At 32.5% G+C, this 15,893-nt stretch overlaps 2 protein-coding genes across 2 annotated transcripts; one reads left to right on the top strand and one right to left on the bottom strand.

The window, feature by feature from the left end:
- The first annotated feature begins 3,123 nt into the window (after nt 1-3,123).
- LOC132723854 (phosphatidylinositol glycan anchor biosynthesis class U protein-like) lies at nt 3,124-8,880 on the top strand. Its single transcript, XM_060708657.1, has 6 exons — nt 3,124-3,269; nt 6,095-6,159; nt 6,418-6,489; nt 7,198-7,260; nt 8,038-8,141; nt 8,706-8,880. Exons 1-6 carry the CDS (start codon nt 3,134-3,136, stop codon nt 8,878-8,880), a joined length of 615 nt encoding a protein of 204 aa, XP_060564640.1. The 5' UTR covers nt 3,124-3,133.
- A 115-nt stretch (nt 8,881-8,995) lies between these two features.
- LOC132723855 (organic cation transporter protein-like) lies at nt 8,996-15,250 on the bottom strand (the record flags this gene model as incomplete). Its single annotated transcript, XM_060708658.1, is given in 9 exon segments — nt 8,996-9,380; nt 10,473-10,624; nt 10,968-11,149; nt 11,882-12,105; nt 12,637-12,849; nt 13,452-13,620; nt 13,979-14,133; nt 14,557-14,660; nt 15,046-15,250. Coding segments are annotated over 9 exon segments (1,477 nt in total), but the record flags the coding sequence as incomplete, so codon positions are not given.
- Nucleotides 15,251-15,893: the final 643 nt, after the last annotated feature.

Below are 15,893 nucleotides of genomic sequence, written 5' to 3'. Positions count from 1 at the left end.
TATGATTATTTATTCCATGAGCTTTATTAACAATTAAATGATTTAATCACAGACACTTGTTTAGAAGCGAATATAAGGCATTCATAATGACATTACTCCAGTATATACTATAAATATAATGACATTACTCCAGTATATACTATAAATATTTATAGTATATACTGGAGTAATGTCATTATAAATGCCTTATATTCGCTTCTAAACAAGTGTCTGAGATCATACGTGGAAAAATGTGGGTCACATCTTGCCAATTAAGAACTTCTTGGTTAAAATACCTGTTTAACATGTTTAAAGACATAAAATAACATATGAATTTTTCGAAAAATACGGCTAGACAAACCAGCGTGTCCTGGCTAGCCGTACATGACTCTTCCATGTTAATATATGTCACGGTTCAGAACTGTTCACTATTTAGGGGAGAAGTAGTCAAAATATATTGACGTGCCAAAGCTTGATTCTGAGATATTTTCGTTCTGGGGCAGAATCTCGCTTTAGGCGAGATATTGCCCAGACACGAAAATAGCACAATATCTCGTCGCGCAGTACAATTAGTTGGACTATATTTAGGGGAGAAGATGTGTAAGCGGCCGGATAGCTCAGTCGGTAGAGCCGCGGTACGGTATTCCGAGGGTCCCGGGTTCGAGTCCCGGTCAGGCTGCACATTTTTCTCACCCTGTGACATATATATACCTGGTGTTATTCTGAATTTTGTTGAAGTTTTCAAGATAAACATGAAAAAGCAACACACAATATTAAAGCAAGTGTGATTATATAATTATATTGTTTATCTTTTAGGGTCGGCTAAAGAACATTTGTTCCCAATACAATTATTATCCAGGATAAATCACTTAAAATTACAAACTTAAATAAAAAGGCCAATGAAGATTACAACATTTGTATCTATTCATATTCACTGAGTTACCCCCTTACTTAATGAGACGCCATTTTCATTTAACATTTTCCTAGTAACCTTTCAATAACTTTTTCCCGATTTTAAACCAATTAAGCTCATAAATCAATTTTACTCACACCTATCATAGCACTATTAGGACAAAAAACACAAATCTAGTTTTTTTTTTTTTTTTTTTTTTTTTTTTTTGCACTGCACCACAAATTTGGCACAAATTATAATTTACAAAAAGTCATAACATTTATGTTATAAAGTGTTAAAATTGTAATAATTACTTTTCTCCTTTTTCATTCCATTTCTAAGAAAATCTTTGGCAGTTTAGATCAAGCAAACAAATTTAATCAAAACTAATTTTTGCTTAGGAAAATGTAAACAAAGTTTTATAAATTTCTAAATAGCGAAAAGTCTCTTTTAACGAAAAGGACTCGCCTATAGCACAACATAGTACTTAACATGGGGATACAGCGTTTACTGGTAAAAAAATATTGCTCTTTATCTAAATATAAGTTTTGCAAGCAATTATGTAGAAAGAAATGAAATGAGTGTGAGCGGGTGAATTTTTTGTGTGATTTTTTTTTTCAAAATTACCGTGAGATTTTTCCCAATCATTTACTGTACAGTAGATGACAGAGAAAATATAAAAAAAAATGCCACTGTTTCATAAAAGATATTTTCTCTATGTCACCTCTGTGGTTCGTAGCCATGAGAGATTACTAATGTTAACAAAGCAAGATGTCATCATTAGTTCTTTAACTTTAAAATAATTAACTATAAAATCAATGTTGATATTTTGGTTTACAAATTATGCAATCATGACATTTTCTTACGTTAAATTACACATAAGTTATCAATGATTTCAACAACGTGTAACAGATATACTAATTGCTTCCCGAATGCAAAACACTAGATTGCATGAAATAATCTTATTGCCACTATCAAGTAATTCTTGGAATTGTTCAAGCTAGATTATAAAAAATGGTAAAAATTCTTGTTTTGTTTTTGTTTGTTTTTTCTTCTTAAAATATTAATTTTAACATTAATTGTAGCAGGAGCATAGCAAAGCAAAACGATATTCATCTTTAATACTTTTAAAACTACAATACATACATAAGCATTCATTTTCTAGCTGGTATCCAATTTGAACCATAACGACCAGACTGAATAAATGATGAATGTGGCTGATATTCTTATTCTACTTATATAATGTTTAAGGCTATTAAGTAATATATCAAGATATTTTTCCTACTCAAACACACTCTTTATATCCTTGTATAATAACAAAAACAGTCAATGTATGCATGTCAGCTTTGTACTACAAAACAGGGTCTTTCAAATAGAATCTATTTGAAAGACCCTGTACAAAAGAATCATTATTACACGTTGCTTAAATACTGAAAAAATACATATAACACAAATGATTCTGCCACATGTATAAAAACGATATGATGTCACTATAAATTATACATACATATATATTAAATATTCTTTAGGAATGACTTTTCTTTTTGCAACAATTTTAGCTAAAAACAATTTACGATCTCAAAATATCTTGTAGTAGATGAGGGATAACAAATAATTAAGCTACATGTTTAGCCATAAAATTCTGCATAACTTATATTTTAGAATTTATGTAACATTAAGCATTATTTGACAAACAGTATCAGGTGAACTCTTTCAATTTATTTTGATTGACAATATCCGCATGTTTTCTCCATGATACAAACATATTCATTAGGCAACATCCCTACAATTTTATATTTAGTTAAATCAATATTAACATTCAGATGCCATTTTTCACAATATAAACAAAAAAAGAGATTGAAACTTCTATTCATCTCATCAAATAACCTTGTCATCAACAAAAAGTGAAATGTTATCAAGTATAATATCATTTCACTGAATTCTGGTCTAAGAAACAACTCTACATGTACATTATCAATAAACATAGAAAACTTTTTTATTAAAAAATACCCATCCACTTCCTTTGACGGGGGCCTTTTTTAATGTTTGAGGAGGGAGCATAATTTCTTGGTGTTTGGTTGTGTAGCGATACACTGGTTGATTGATATTTAAGATTTCTTCTATGTATCTTTGGATCACTTTTATAGAGTGAACATATTTTTATTGGTCGGACTTTCTGACTTGTGATGAAACAGATTTTGGCACAACATCTTTTTCCGCATTTTTTTTATCATTTCGCTATTTGGTTTAATTTTGAAGAATATGGCTTCTAGCGTCGGCCTCGGTGTTTGTCTGGCGATAGGAGTGATTTTGAGATTGTCACTATTTAGAACAGGCATTCCACAATGGTTTTCAGACCGTGTAGAAATTAGCAATGCATTGACATCATGGCAAAAAAGTGAGGGACCAATTTAATTTACAATTGTCACCTGTTTTCGCGAACATGAAAAAAATCAATTTTAAGGCCGGATACGGCCGATATGGCCTTATCACCCAGAGACTTATAGTATAAAATTTGGCCCTAAGAACTTATACTTTCAACCATTAATATTACACCTGGTTGACCCTCAGCTTGTTCTTAATTTGTAAGATTTGCTTGATACATGAACAGTTTCATCAGTTTTAGTTGTTATTTTTTGTGATGTGGTAGATGGTTGGATTCCAGAATAGATTGTTTTTTTAAATTCTTTTATTTGAATTTGGTTTCTTTTAAATGTACACATATTATCTTTAGCCAGGCAAGTCAAAACCCGGACTTGCTGTGCAGGCTGGAACTTTGACTTCCCCTCAGGGCCGGCAAAATCAATTGTCCGAGTTGCCCGAGTCGTACAATTGTAGGTCCGGGCAAGTAAAATTCTGCAGTTTACTTGTCCGTGGACATGTAAATTTTGGCGGCTAAAAGAGGAATTCTGAAGAAAAAATCTAGTTCTTTTCTAATAGATCTAAATCAGAAGGAAAATCACACATTTAATACGAAAACTAGCATGTGAAGTGTGGTGTCATTTGTGAGGGCATTCCGTGCATATTAGGGTGTTACTATTTAAAGTGTTTACATAAATAGCTACCAACCAGGCTTGGGGTTTTCCTTACGTCATGTAGTTACTGCATGCGCGCGGCAATTAACTAATTATTGAACGTATCAAGGTCATGTCACAATGTGGGGTACATGTTTGTTTTGGTTTATGACTGCCGACTTAGCCTCTGCAATAAAATATTTCCGGTAGCAACGGGGATTCTGCCATAAATTGACTTGGAAGCTGTGGTCTTTTCAAGCGCATTTATTGTTTAGATAGCAGACACAGCATCAATCTCGCAACAATTGTCTTTGAAATACCGCTGTGTTGTATGAAAATTAAATACGTAGTATAACTTTTCCAGGTCATTCGGGAATATTTACACAAAATAAGTTGAATCACATCGGCAATTTGACTGCTTAGATTTATGTGGACAAAGTCATTTTATGATTTATTTTATGTAAAGATTTCTAGTGAAAATGCCTTTGTTTTTGAATGTCTAATACTGGTGTTAATGTATACATGTCAATTTCATCGTCGCCGATGATAATGATGTCAAAATTTTCACAATTCATCTGCTGCAACCAAGTGTATATACGTATATGATATTACATTCTGAGACAATCATAATTATATTATTAAAAAAGCCAGATGTCATCAATTTGACAAATCTAACTCAAGAGTACATATGATTTTTTTAACAGGATTCAAATGAATATTATATAGATGAATAGAATAAGGAGTGAATAAATAAGAAATGGTACCAGAGTGCAAAAAATAAAGACATATTTTTAGAGCAATTTGGGTGCAAGTGACACAAGGAAAACTGTAAAAGTGCTGGCAAATAACCAATTCTCCTTCCAGTAAAATATACACAATTTGTCCATCACTGCCGTTCTACTTTAATCTACTGCCGTTAACATTTTATAAATATAAATTATATTATAATCATAATATATTGTATCATTAAACATATGGCACAGAATGTTTAATAAAATTGAAAAAAAGTTCATAATCATATTGCTCTTCTTTATTGACATTTGCAGTAAATATTAAATATAAATACGGACAAGTGAACATTGAGTACGGACAAGTACAATTTTCTGAGATTTTGCCGGCCCTGCCCCTAGTATGATAGTACGCAAACGGGAAAGTCGGAATTCAGGTTTTAAATTATAGTTCATTTTTATATTAAATTGTTTTGTTTTAAAAGTGTCATTTCTGAATACATGATTGACAGTTTCCGAACTAGCAGACGACAGGCTATTCTTATCAGTAGAATTGCGAGTAAAGATAACCGATTGCGCATCTCACCGTATAAAACGTATGTAAAATGGTCTGACATGTGGTAGGTTTAACCTAAAATTTAAATACCTTCAGTGTCAAACAATGCGTTGAAATATATACTGAGACGAAGCTAAGATCACAAGCTTTTCATTGGTGTAATACATTTTAAATTCGGACATTAAATTGCCCCAAACAAGCGGTTTAAAAACGGCTAAATTTGCATTGTTTTAGCATTAGAGATATCGATTTTACTCGAAGATAAGGGACACAACTCGTGTTTTTTCACTCGATATACCTTGGTTATTTACGTAGTTCATATAGAGACTGTCAATGGGTGTATTGATAATTTCACCCACTGCTTCCATTTTCTCTCAGAACATCTTGGCGATTACTTTTAAGCCCCTATTTGCGATTGTTCTGTTATATGAATATGACAGTGTTTATCATTATCAAATGGTGGCACCAAACTAGAAATGATACTGAAAATTACACTGATAGATATAGAATTCTATATATTTTTTATTGTTTTTTCATTGATTTCCTTTTAAATATACATGTGTAGTCTATAGCCAGGCAACCCAAAGTCCAAGCTGGCCTTTGACTTTCCTGTATATGAGATGAGATAGTTATGCAAATGTTATAGTTTGTTGAGCAAGTTACAATTACATCCTCTATACAATTTCCATCATAATCCAAAGCAAAATACAAATTTAGTACAAAAAATGTCTTATAATACTTTACTTTGTAAGTACTCATTTTTTATAAGTTGTCAATTTACCACCTTTTATTTACATTCATTGAACTGGTTGCCAATTATGAAATAGTAAATTTTTCTTCAAATTTTGATAGGAAGAAAATATTAAAATATTACCGTTAGAGATCTTACTTAAATATTAACAGTAGACCATTATTTACCTTGCAGCATTGGATGGAATTGCTTTAGCTGATAACAACATTTCCCCTTACAATGGAGACCTTTTTCATGAGGTATGAATTACCTTTTTCTCTTCTAAGTTATTTTATATAAAAAAATTATTGTGACTCTTTGTTGAATGTCTTTTTGTTAAATCACATGACATAAGTAACATACCTTGTAGCTTGACTTGTTTTAAATGTTAATGTAAACTTAAAGTGTCATTTACTCAATATCTTCTTGATTCACTGCATTGAAAGGAAAGAAAATCTAAATTGTATAGTTTGATAATATCACTAAAATCTGAGTAAATTTTAAATATTATATTACAGACCCCAATTATGTTGAATGTGTTCAGTTTTGTCACCAAGTTGATGCCTAATAAGATACATTACTTCTTTGTGGTAAGTTTAGAAAATTACATATTGTAACATTTTTATGCTATCTGATCATGGTCTACACTGTGAGCTGTTTTTCAGTCGATGCATATTAAGAAATTTCCCCTAAAACTGATTGATGGTATTATCTAGATTGAAAGGTGGACAAGTCTATTTTAGATATTTAGGGACTAGGTGCTAAGGGTAAAGCATTGCTGTTTATTTTCATGAAATGCAAATTTCCCAGTAGGCTCAGAAACTGCAGTGAGTTGTACATATTTTTGCAAGCTTCTTTATGCTTTTACATCATATAGACCATCTACATGTATATATCCTGAATCTCACTGAGTGGCAGGATCACTCTCCTGGCATAGCTGTCTTTGTAATGTTTAATTCTTATGATATGAGAAAGATATTTAGATAACTCACTGAAAGTCAATAATTCTACCTTGGTTCCTACTTATTTTCTAAATTTCAAACAAAAAAAAAAAGCTTTTAAATGCTCAATAATGACATTTGGAGTTGTAATTAAACAAAGGGAGTAAAAATTTAAGGAAAGGAAAAACATCTGGTCATTCATTAAAAGTCTGATGTAAAATTTTTTGTCTATGTTTATTTAGTAGGACCAGTATAATGTTTGTTTCTTTTATTATGTGTTTACTTACAGGTAAGTGGCAAATGTCATATGGCTGTATGGAATTTTGACTTTAAAATTGTCATTCATTCTCATTTCAGTTTCTGGATATACTCAGTGGCCTTGTTATCGCAAGTATTGGAAAACATTTTAGTAGATACCTGGTTAGTTTCTTTACAAGTTTTATCATTTGTTTAAGGATGCTTTCTTAGTAGCATCAATTATACATGTAGAGGGGTGTCTGTCAGTATGACTGAGTGGTTAAGGTTGTTGACTTCAAACCTTACCACTCACTGCTGTGGGTTCAAATCCTGACAGGGACTTTGGTTTCTTTCATGTGAGGTAGCTATCCAGCTAGCTTATGGAACATCCATGGATCTACTCATGTGCCCGTTCAAGCCTGGAGTAATGCATGGACGGCACCTGAGGTCTTCCTCCACCAGTAAAACTGGAAAGTCGCCATAATTATGACCTATATTGTGTTGGTTTGACATAACCCCCCACACACACACTTAAACAAAAAATATATACATTTATGATTAAGAATCAACATGAGTGATTTGATAAGTGAAACTCTCTCTTATTTGTACTTTTGAGTTGATAAGTGTGAAGATTTATAATTTATGTTACATGTTGAGTATGTAGGACTTTGAGACATGCTTAGTTTTTCTGAGTGTTTTTAATTGCTGACTGAGAATTATTTGCTTGTTGTTCTTACCAGTTTATTATCCTGTGTATTGAATTTCTTGAAAGACATCAAATCAGCTGCATCAAATTCTTTCATGTGAGGAAACACTTTATTTTGTTTCTTAAAGGTATAGGTGGAGTGTTTCCCCAGAATCATCCTCAGTTCATGTAGGATGGATCATGTTAAATTAACTTTGTGTATTTCACAGCATATAGATGTACATATATAAAGGAAATTTTGTTCTGACTTTCAGCTGCAGAAACAGTTGTCAGAGGTAAAGAAATATGCTGTAGGTGTGGAGAAGATAATAATAAAAAAAGATGATGTTGACATGATGCAGATGTCATTATTAGCAGCGTAAGATTAATCATCAGTTTTTATCTTGACTATTCTTAGAATAGGGAGAGCTAATGTGCTTACCAAGATGTTGATATATAGCGGTCACACTTTGCCTAAGATTTTGCTTGCAAGTTGGTAGCTTCTTAAGTTTTGAGTGCAAGTTGGTTTCCCTGAAACTATTTAAGGGAATTGATTGAAACTTATTTGAAAGCATAATAGGAGGTCACGGTCACAGGCCAATAACTCTAACATGGATTTTGACAGTAATATGGCCTTTTTTGAACTTAGATAATTCTACATTGTCAAGGCTCATGTTTTACTATCAAGCACTGAGAATAGTCGAATACAGAGTCTTACGACTGCTCTTGTTGCATGTTTTAAGATATGTATCTATACTTTCTTACTGCTTCTTTACCATTTGAACCGTAATGGCCATAATATTTAAATAAACAGGTTTCATCTTCAGATAAGTTATGTCACTCTAGTTGTAAAAATAGATAAAAGGAGGTATTAATGAGGATAGTGTTAATATTCATCTTGCCAATTTTAAATATTAAGAGATGTGAATGAATTATTTTTCAGTCACTTCTTGAACCCATACAGTATAGCAGTATGCCTGGGTAAATCTACAGCAGTGATTAACAACCTGTTCATCTACCTATCATTCATGTTTATGCTGAAAGGTATGTACATTTCTTGTGTTATGTTAATGCAAGAATTCTCAATTCCTAGACATTGGGTTACAGGTATTTTATAAGCCAAGTTTGATTTAAAAAGATTTTGTCTAACCTTGCATAATTTATGCTAGGTAAAATTTAGCTTGAAATTTTTGCTTTAGTCTTGAATAAATTATAGACAAATTTAGCTTGACAATTTCCTCCCAACCTTGCATAAATAAAAGGCAGACTCTTTTTATGGCTTGAAAAAATTTCACTTCTACCTTGCTTAAGGTCCACTTCTTTTATTGATAAAGTATTTCATAAACCATACTTTTATTATTTCTGTAATTGTTCACTAGTATAAAAACATCTGAATGAAGTTTTGCTGGAAGCTGAACTTGTTTGTATACCTCTTTCATTTTCAAAAAGAGAAAAAATATCAGAATATGTTTAGTTCCAAATATAGTTTAATATAAATAGATATGTATGTCACGATATGACTGTATGGCTTGTGTGGATAATTTGTTAAAACTTTGTCTGGGTTGGTTCTTCATTTGATTCTGGAATATACACCTCTCTTTCTTTTCTTCTTTGATGCCTGAAATAGATTTTCATTTATAAGTAATTTTCGAGATATTTATAGCACTTTTCAAGAGAAAATGAAGGAAGAAATCAGAAGTGTTAGTGAATTTATATATACATGTTTTATAAAGTAGAGTTATGAATGGAATTTACAGCATAATCAAATGGAGTCTGCAGTATTTAAAAATAGCTTCTGTTTTTATGATAATATTTGCATAAGTTACAAGCATAGTAAGTGTATGTTAATATTTTTAGAACAAAATATTCTATGTGTCTATCCTACAGCACATCAGATAAAACATTGTGGCAATATATCCTCTATATCCTATATTTGTTAGCCAGATTGTGCATAAAATATTTGGAAATATGTAATACTGAACTAATTAAATCATTGTTTAATGATATACATTTCCTTATTAAGATTTTCCTGATATTTTTGTGGGTTATATGCATTTTTCAAATTTGTGCTTTCTTTTACCATCAATTTTATAATTATCTGATAATTATTTACGACAAGTGTTTTAAAGCAGTTAATAAATGACAGAAGTTTATACCAGAAATGAATTTGGGATATGAAATGTTTTAAGCGTTTAATTCTTAGCTTACTAGTGACAACATATTCTGCCCATGTTTCCAATGTTGTTACATTCAAGCCATTTGAGCCACGTCACGACAAAACCAACATAGTGGGTTTGCGACCAGCATGGATCCAGACCAGCCTGCGCATCCGCGCAGTCTGATCAGGATCCATGCTGTTCGCTTACCAACTCTATTACAAGTCGAAAAACTGAAAGCGAACAGCATGGATCCTGATCAGACAGCGCGGATGCGCAGGCTGGTCTGGATCCATGCTGGTCGCAAACCCACTATGTTGGTTTTGTCGTGACACGGCTCATTTAATCATGGTCTACACTGTTTCCTTTCCAGTCAGTATAAATACATGTCTTTTAAAAATTTTCCCTAAAAATGATGAATGGTTTTAATTCACATTGAAGAATAGGCAACACTATTGAAGATAATTAGTTTTTATAAGGGTAATAACTGCTTTAATTAGTGTGATAGGAAAGGGAAAGAACTGTTAAAGCAATGATATTTATGATTATCTTACCCTTTAAATTTGGCTGCCTCTTCAACAGTATCTGGTAATTTCTGGTTTAGTGTCTCCGGTAAAAACAGACAAAGTAAGCCGGCTATAACAGATGTGATACCAAATATAGCCAGCGGCAATGCTTTACCAAAATCTCCTCCAATCAATTCACCCTGTAACCCAAAATAAATGTGAGTGATACAAATTTGTAAATGTACATTTAGTATACACGTAGTTATTCTTTCTGCACAAATGTTTTTAATACTATGTTATACAGTAAACTCCACTTATAACAATATTCAAGGGACCGCTGAATTTATATTGTTATATGCGGATAGCGTTATATCCGACAGGCAACCAATATGAAAACAAGAGTTAGGACCACGGGAACAGCATCGTTATCAGCAGTATATCATTATAAGTGTTAAGTTATATGTAGAGTTTACTGTATAGTGTTAAAAGAGTAGTGAGAAATGAACTAATCTGGCATCAAAAACTTTGTCAACAAATGCATACCATTTTAGCAACGTAAGGTGCAACCATTCCTCCAAACCTTGCCACACATGAGCTTGCCCCCATACCAGCATTCCTGAGTAGAGTTGGATATAGTTCCAATGAGAATACATATATCACAGCAAATGCTCCAGTAGGTCCCAGCTTGCCAATCAGTGATAGAACCAGGGTGGCAGTATGATATTCTAGGATAGAATAAAAAAATATTCACAGTGTACTATACAATTTTTTTTTTGTATTTAGTCGAACCAGATTAAAAACTTAAGTTCAGGCTTTTTATACTCCTGACAACATTCTTTTTCTTTAGAAAAAACCAATATTAAAATAATATGAATTCAGTGTTTTATGGCAACTTAACTTGCACCCATGTAAGAGCAGATAAAAGTTTTACTCAAGCATGATAATGCTTTTCCATTTTTTGTCAATTTTAGTTTTTTTGAAAATGACATATACTGTATTTCAATCTTGCTTTAAAATGGCAAATATTTAGTAAATCTTTTAAACAACAATTATTTGTCGTGACTGGCATAAAGATATTAGTCATGCTCTGGAATGAAAAATTTTAAAGGAACATTCGGATGGAAGCAGTTCGGAACAGTGATACAACAGAGCAAACTCCAGATAATACCCACTGTGATACTGGGATACAGGTTTATGTTAAGTTTCATGTTATAAGAATTTTATAATGTCACAATGGTTGGTAGTAGCAGTTCCTTGCTAAATTTTAATCTGCAGGAACCGGGTTCTATACTTTTGGCTAACAAACTTCAAACTATGATTTTCCTATCCCTAAAAATGATAATGGAAAGTTAAAAAAATGGGATCTGGACAAGTCCATTGAAAAAATACAGAATTTTATGGGTTATTTTGAAGGACTATTTGTTTGAATTATTATCTGTAAGAAGAAATTCACTCACCTTCTCCTCCATACACTACAGTAAATATAGTTCCTATGCAGGCAAATCCTCCAATCCACATAAAGAAAATGTGGGTCCATTTACGACCTATACAATCTAACATTGGTATGTTGATAAATGATGGAAACTCGACGATTGCCAGTAGAAAGAAATTGAGATAGAAATTTCCTCCGATTGTTCCAGCGTACATTGTAACACCATAGTAACACATGCTTACAATTATCCTGTTTAATTAAAAGAGAAAGAAAATAGGAAATTTTGTGTTACAAAATATGATTCATTAGTTGATGTTAACGTTTTTAAGTTCATTCTTTTCTATAGTATTTAACAGAAATGTTATTAGTTTGAAAGCAATTTATGTTGGGTCGTCTGTGGGTGAGTGGTTAAGATTGTTGTCATCAAACCATTTGCCTGTCACCACTGTAGGTTTAAGCCATGCAAGCATTTTGTGATTTTTTTATGTCAAAAAGCTATCCAGCTAGGTTACAGAACATTGGTGGTTCTCCTCAGGTGCCCATCTGTGCCTGAGGTCTACCACCACCAGTAAAGCTGGAAAGTCTGATTTTGACCAATACTGGTTTGGTGCAATGTAAAACCCAATCAGTATGTCCCTTTATCTGAATTTTATTTAGCATTGGTTGATTATTCATATATTTAATTGGATTTCAAAGATTTTGATTTAACATTTGATATATATTGCCAAATGGTGGCAAAAATGGTTTATTTAGACCTTGCTTTTTCTTTGTACTACTCACCAATTAAAGAAAATAATCAAAGTCCTTATTAAAAGGACTTTATTAGTGAAGAGTTCCCAGAGTTTTCCCCCTTTCTTTTTCTCCACTGTATCAGCTGTGAACATTTTGTCCGGTACTTTAGCTTTGTTAGCTTTGGCCATACGTCTGATGATTTTCTCTGCCTCATCATATTTTCCCATACTTATCAGCCATCTTGGAGATTCAGGAATCAACCTAAGAAATATGAGATGGAATTATTAGCTTCCAATACAAAATTTTCTTCATCATACTGTCATGAAAACTTCACTTCTCTCTTAATTTTTCAGAATTATTGTGACTTACTGTACCTTGTTTAGTTGTTTTGGAATGTTAACTTAATGACCTTTGATTTTTTGTATCGTAGAGTAATTATTTTGTATATTTTACTAACAGACTCACAGTCATGATGGCTTTATTATCATAAGACTCAAATTTACATGCTATAGTGAAGTTGGAAAAGTTTAGATATTGGGTATATATTATAGTATTACACTGAGTGGCTTTGGGCCAATTGGTTAACATGTCGAATTAGTAATCAAAGGATTGCTGGCAGCATGGGTTCAAACCTTGTCGGGGGCAATCCATTGTTTCCTTAAACAAGAAACTTTACACTAATACTTGTGTAGTACTGGTTGGTTTCAGAAATGTATTCGAGAGTGTTTCAATAAGCTTATAGCTTCCAACACAATCAAACTAAAATAAGTTATTACCAACTATAGTATAAAGCTACTAGGTCTGTGTTTGTAAACATAACAAGTAGAAGAAATTCAGATGTAAGAAATGAAGTATAAACCTACCACCAATATGAGAGGTATAAGGCACAAGGTGCAGCTACAGCTATCTGGATGTAGGACCAATGTTTGAGCAGCCAGGCTACACCAGAGAGGTAACACAGCCCAATAGTGAAGAATCCATGAATCACAACACCAGCCCATACACGTTTTGTTGGCCCTACTACTTCCAGTCCTATAATGGTGATTAACAGAATATATGTATAGTTGATGGTTTAGTTTTATGTTTTACCTTGGCAGTATTTCACCATATTTTTACACTGACTTCTTTCTATATCAGCTTAGTATTTGTCACAAGGTGACCTCAAACTGGTGACTATCAGATCCTTGAAGCATAGGGTTATTTAGGAGCTGAATTCAATCAGATTGGTACTTACTTTACACTTGGTCTTTTGGTTAAGGTATAGTTTTCTTACATTATCAATGATTTCAATTAATAGAAATTGTCGATCTACATAATAGTAAGTTTCACAATGGAATGGGGAAAAAAGAGAAAGATTTAAAGAATATAGTTTTAAGTTTAAAAGGTTTACCAAGAACACAGCTACTCATGAAGACCCCATGACAGGCTGCACCAACCAGAAACTCTAATACCAGATACACCCAGAAATTTGGTGCCCAGGCTACACCCATAGCACTTGCCACTTGTAGAATACATGCAAGATAGAATGACTTTTTTCTGCCTATCCTGTAATGGAAAAAAAAATCAAAAGTTTAGTTGAGCTTTGATTGTGACAACAGTTGTATGCACATTCACATCACCCTCTGCTCTCTTGACTAACGTTGACAATGTGGTACTGGTGCCCTGTAAGAAAATATGGTTGTTCCCTAGCAATGATATAAAGTAAAAAAGAGAGAAATAAAGAATCCTTAAAGAAAGTCCAAAACGACAATATTGTAAATGTTGCAGGCTCGGTTTGATTGAGCCCATTCATGGACGGTAATGGAAAGTGCAAGTCACCATCCATGCCCCCTAGAACCGGCTTAAGTAGAATTCAACATTTTATATGAACTGGTAAAATTTGGAATTTTGAAACATCTGCAGAAGTTGACAAAAATCTTAAGAGTTTTAAGTGGGAATATTTTCAGTATTTTGAAACTGTATGCTTACACATCAGAAAGTAGTCCGAATCCAAGGTCACCAACTAGCACACCAAAGTAATACACTAACTGTAGATGAGATGTTTTCAAAGCATCATCACATACAAAATTTTGCTGCAATACAAATATAACACAGATTTGATATCATTTGTGATTAACTATGCTTTAAGATGAGAAATACTGACCCCTTACACCTTGATTTCAACCTTGATTGAAAGAATTACAGATCGGGCTTTTCTTTGTGTCTCATTGCAAGGCTTTTCTGCAGAATGACTTTGAAAAATGATGTTTAAAGTTCAAGTTGTAGTATTAGTTATAATATATCTTTCATTGTGTTAGATTTCCATAAACTCTACATTGTTTCAGATAGTCTGTTTCAAAATTTTACATAATAAATAACATTAATATTATACATAGAATGAAATTATTTTTAATTTTTTTTTTGAAATTTGGTTGTCTGTCTTCAGAAGTTGAAGAAATCAACATTATTTTATACTACCTCTGATGTGAATGATTCTTCAAACACTTCTTTACTGTACACCCATTCTGTACATTTAACTTGGCTTGTATTTAGACCGTTTTTATACACGTTACACCTATTATAATCATAGTCTAGTGACGGTGGTATATACGTGTTGACAAGGTCCTGGTGCCAGTCACCCTGAATCTCCCAAGTGTCATTCTCCAGAACTGGTATCTTACATCTGTAGTAATGATAAAACTATTGTTCTTAAAGTGGAATTTATATATAGCGTGTGAAAACAGCAAAATACATTTTTATATTCTAGTCAAAAGTTTGTATGTCTTTCTGATTAGAAATATTCATTACTTGCAGGCTAAGGTGTTGAAAAGTTAGTTTTGAATAACAGGCTTTATAATTATAACAGATTTACACATTTTTATTTCAAGAACAATCAGTGTCTTTTACTATTATCATTCTATAGATGCTTTTCACATAGCAATTATTACCTCCACTGGTCGCCAGTTTGAAGGGGCATTATCCCAATATATTATATTCTGAAGATCAGATAAAAATAAAATCTCTCATAATTTTCTTCCTTACACAACAGAGACCTCCCATTTGAAATTTTTTTTAAATTCATGTAGTTTTTCCAAAAATCTGAACTTCAGCTTTTTTTACTTCCCAAATTAGCAATTTTAGCGATAATTTTTTCGGGTAAGGCCTCTTCCCCAATTAAGTTGAGAGAATAATCCTTTTTGGTATTTGTATTGAAAGTTAGCAGGCAATTTGGTTACTACGTTCCACTAAGTAAATAAAAAATGAACCCAGAATTGACTTGGCCTACACGAATTAAGAAGACATTTTTTTTTTTTAAATTTGGAGGA

This window comes from Ruditapes philippinarum, unplaced genomic scaffold (genome assembly GCF_026571515.1).
Source record: "Ruditapes philippinarum isolate M1 unplaced genomic scaffold, ASM2657151v2 ctg5433_1_1_1_1, whole genome shotgun sequence".
NCBI lineage: Eukaryota > Metazoa > Mollusca > Bivalvia > Venerida > Veneridae > Ruditapes > Ruditapes philippinarum.
Note: the sequence above shows the minus strand (reverse complement) of the source record. Positions and strands in the feature narration are given on the sequence as shown.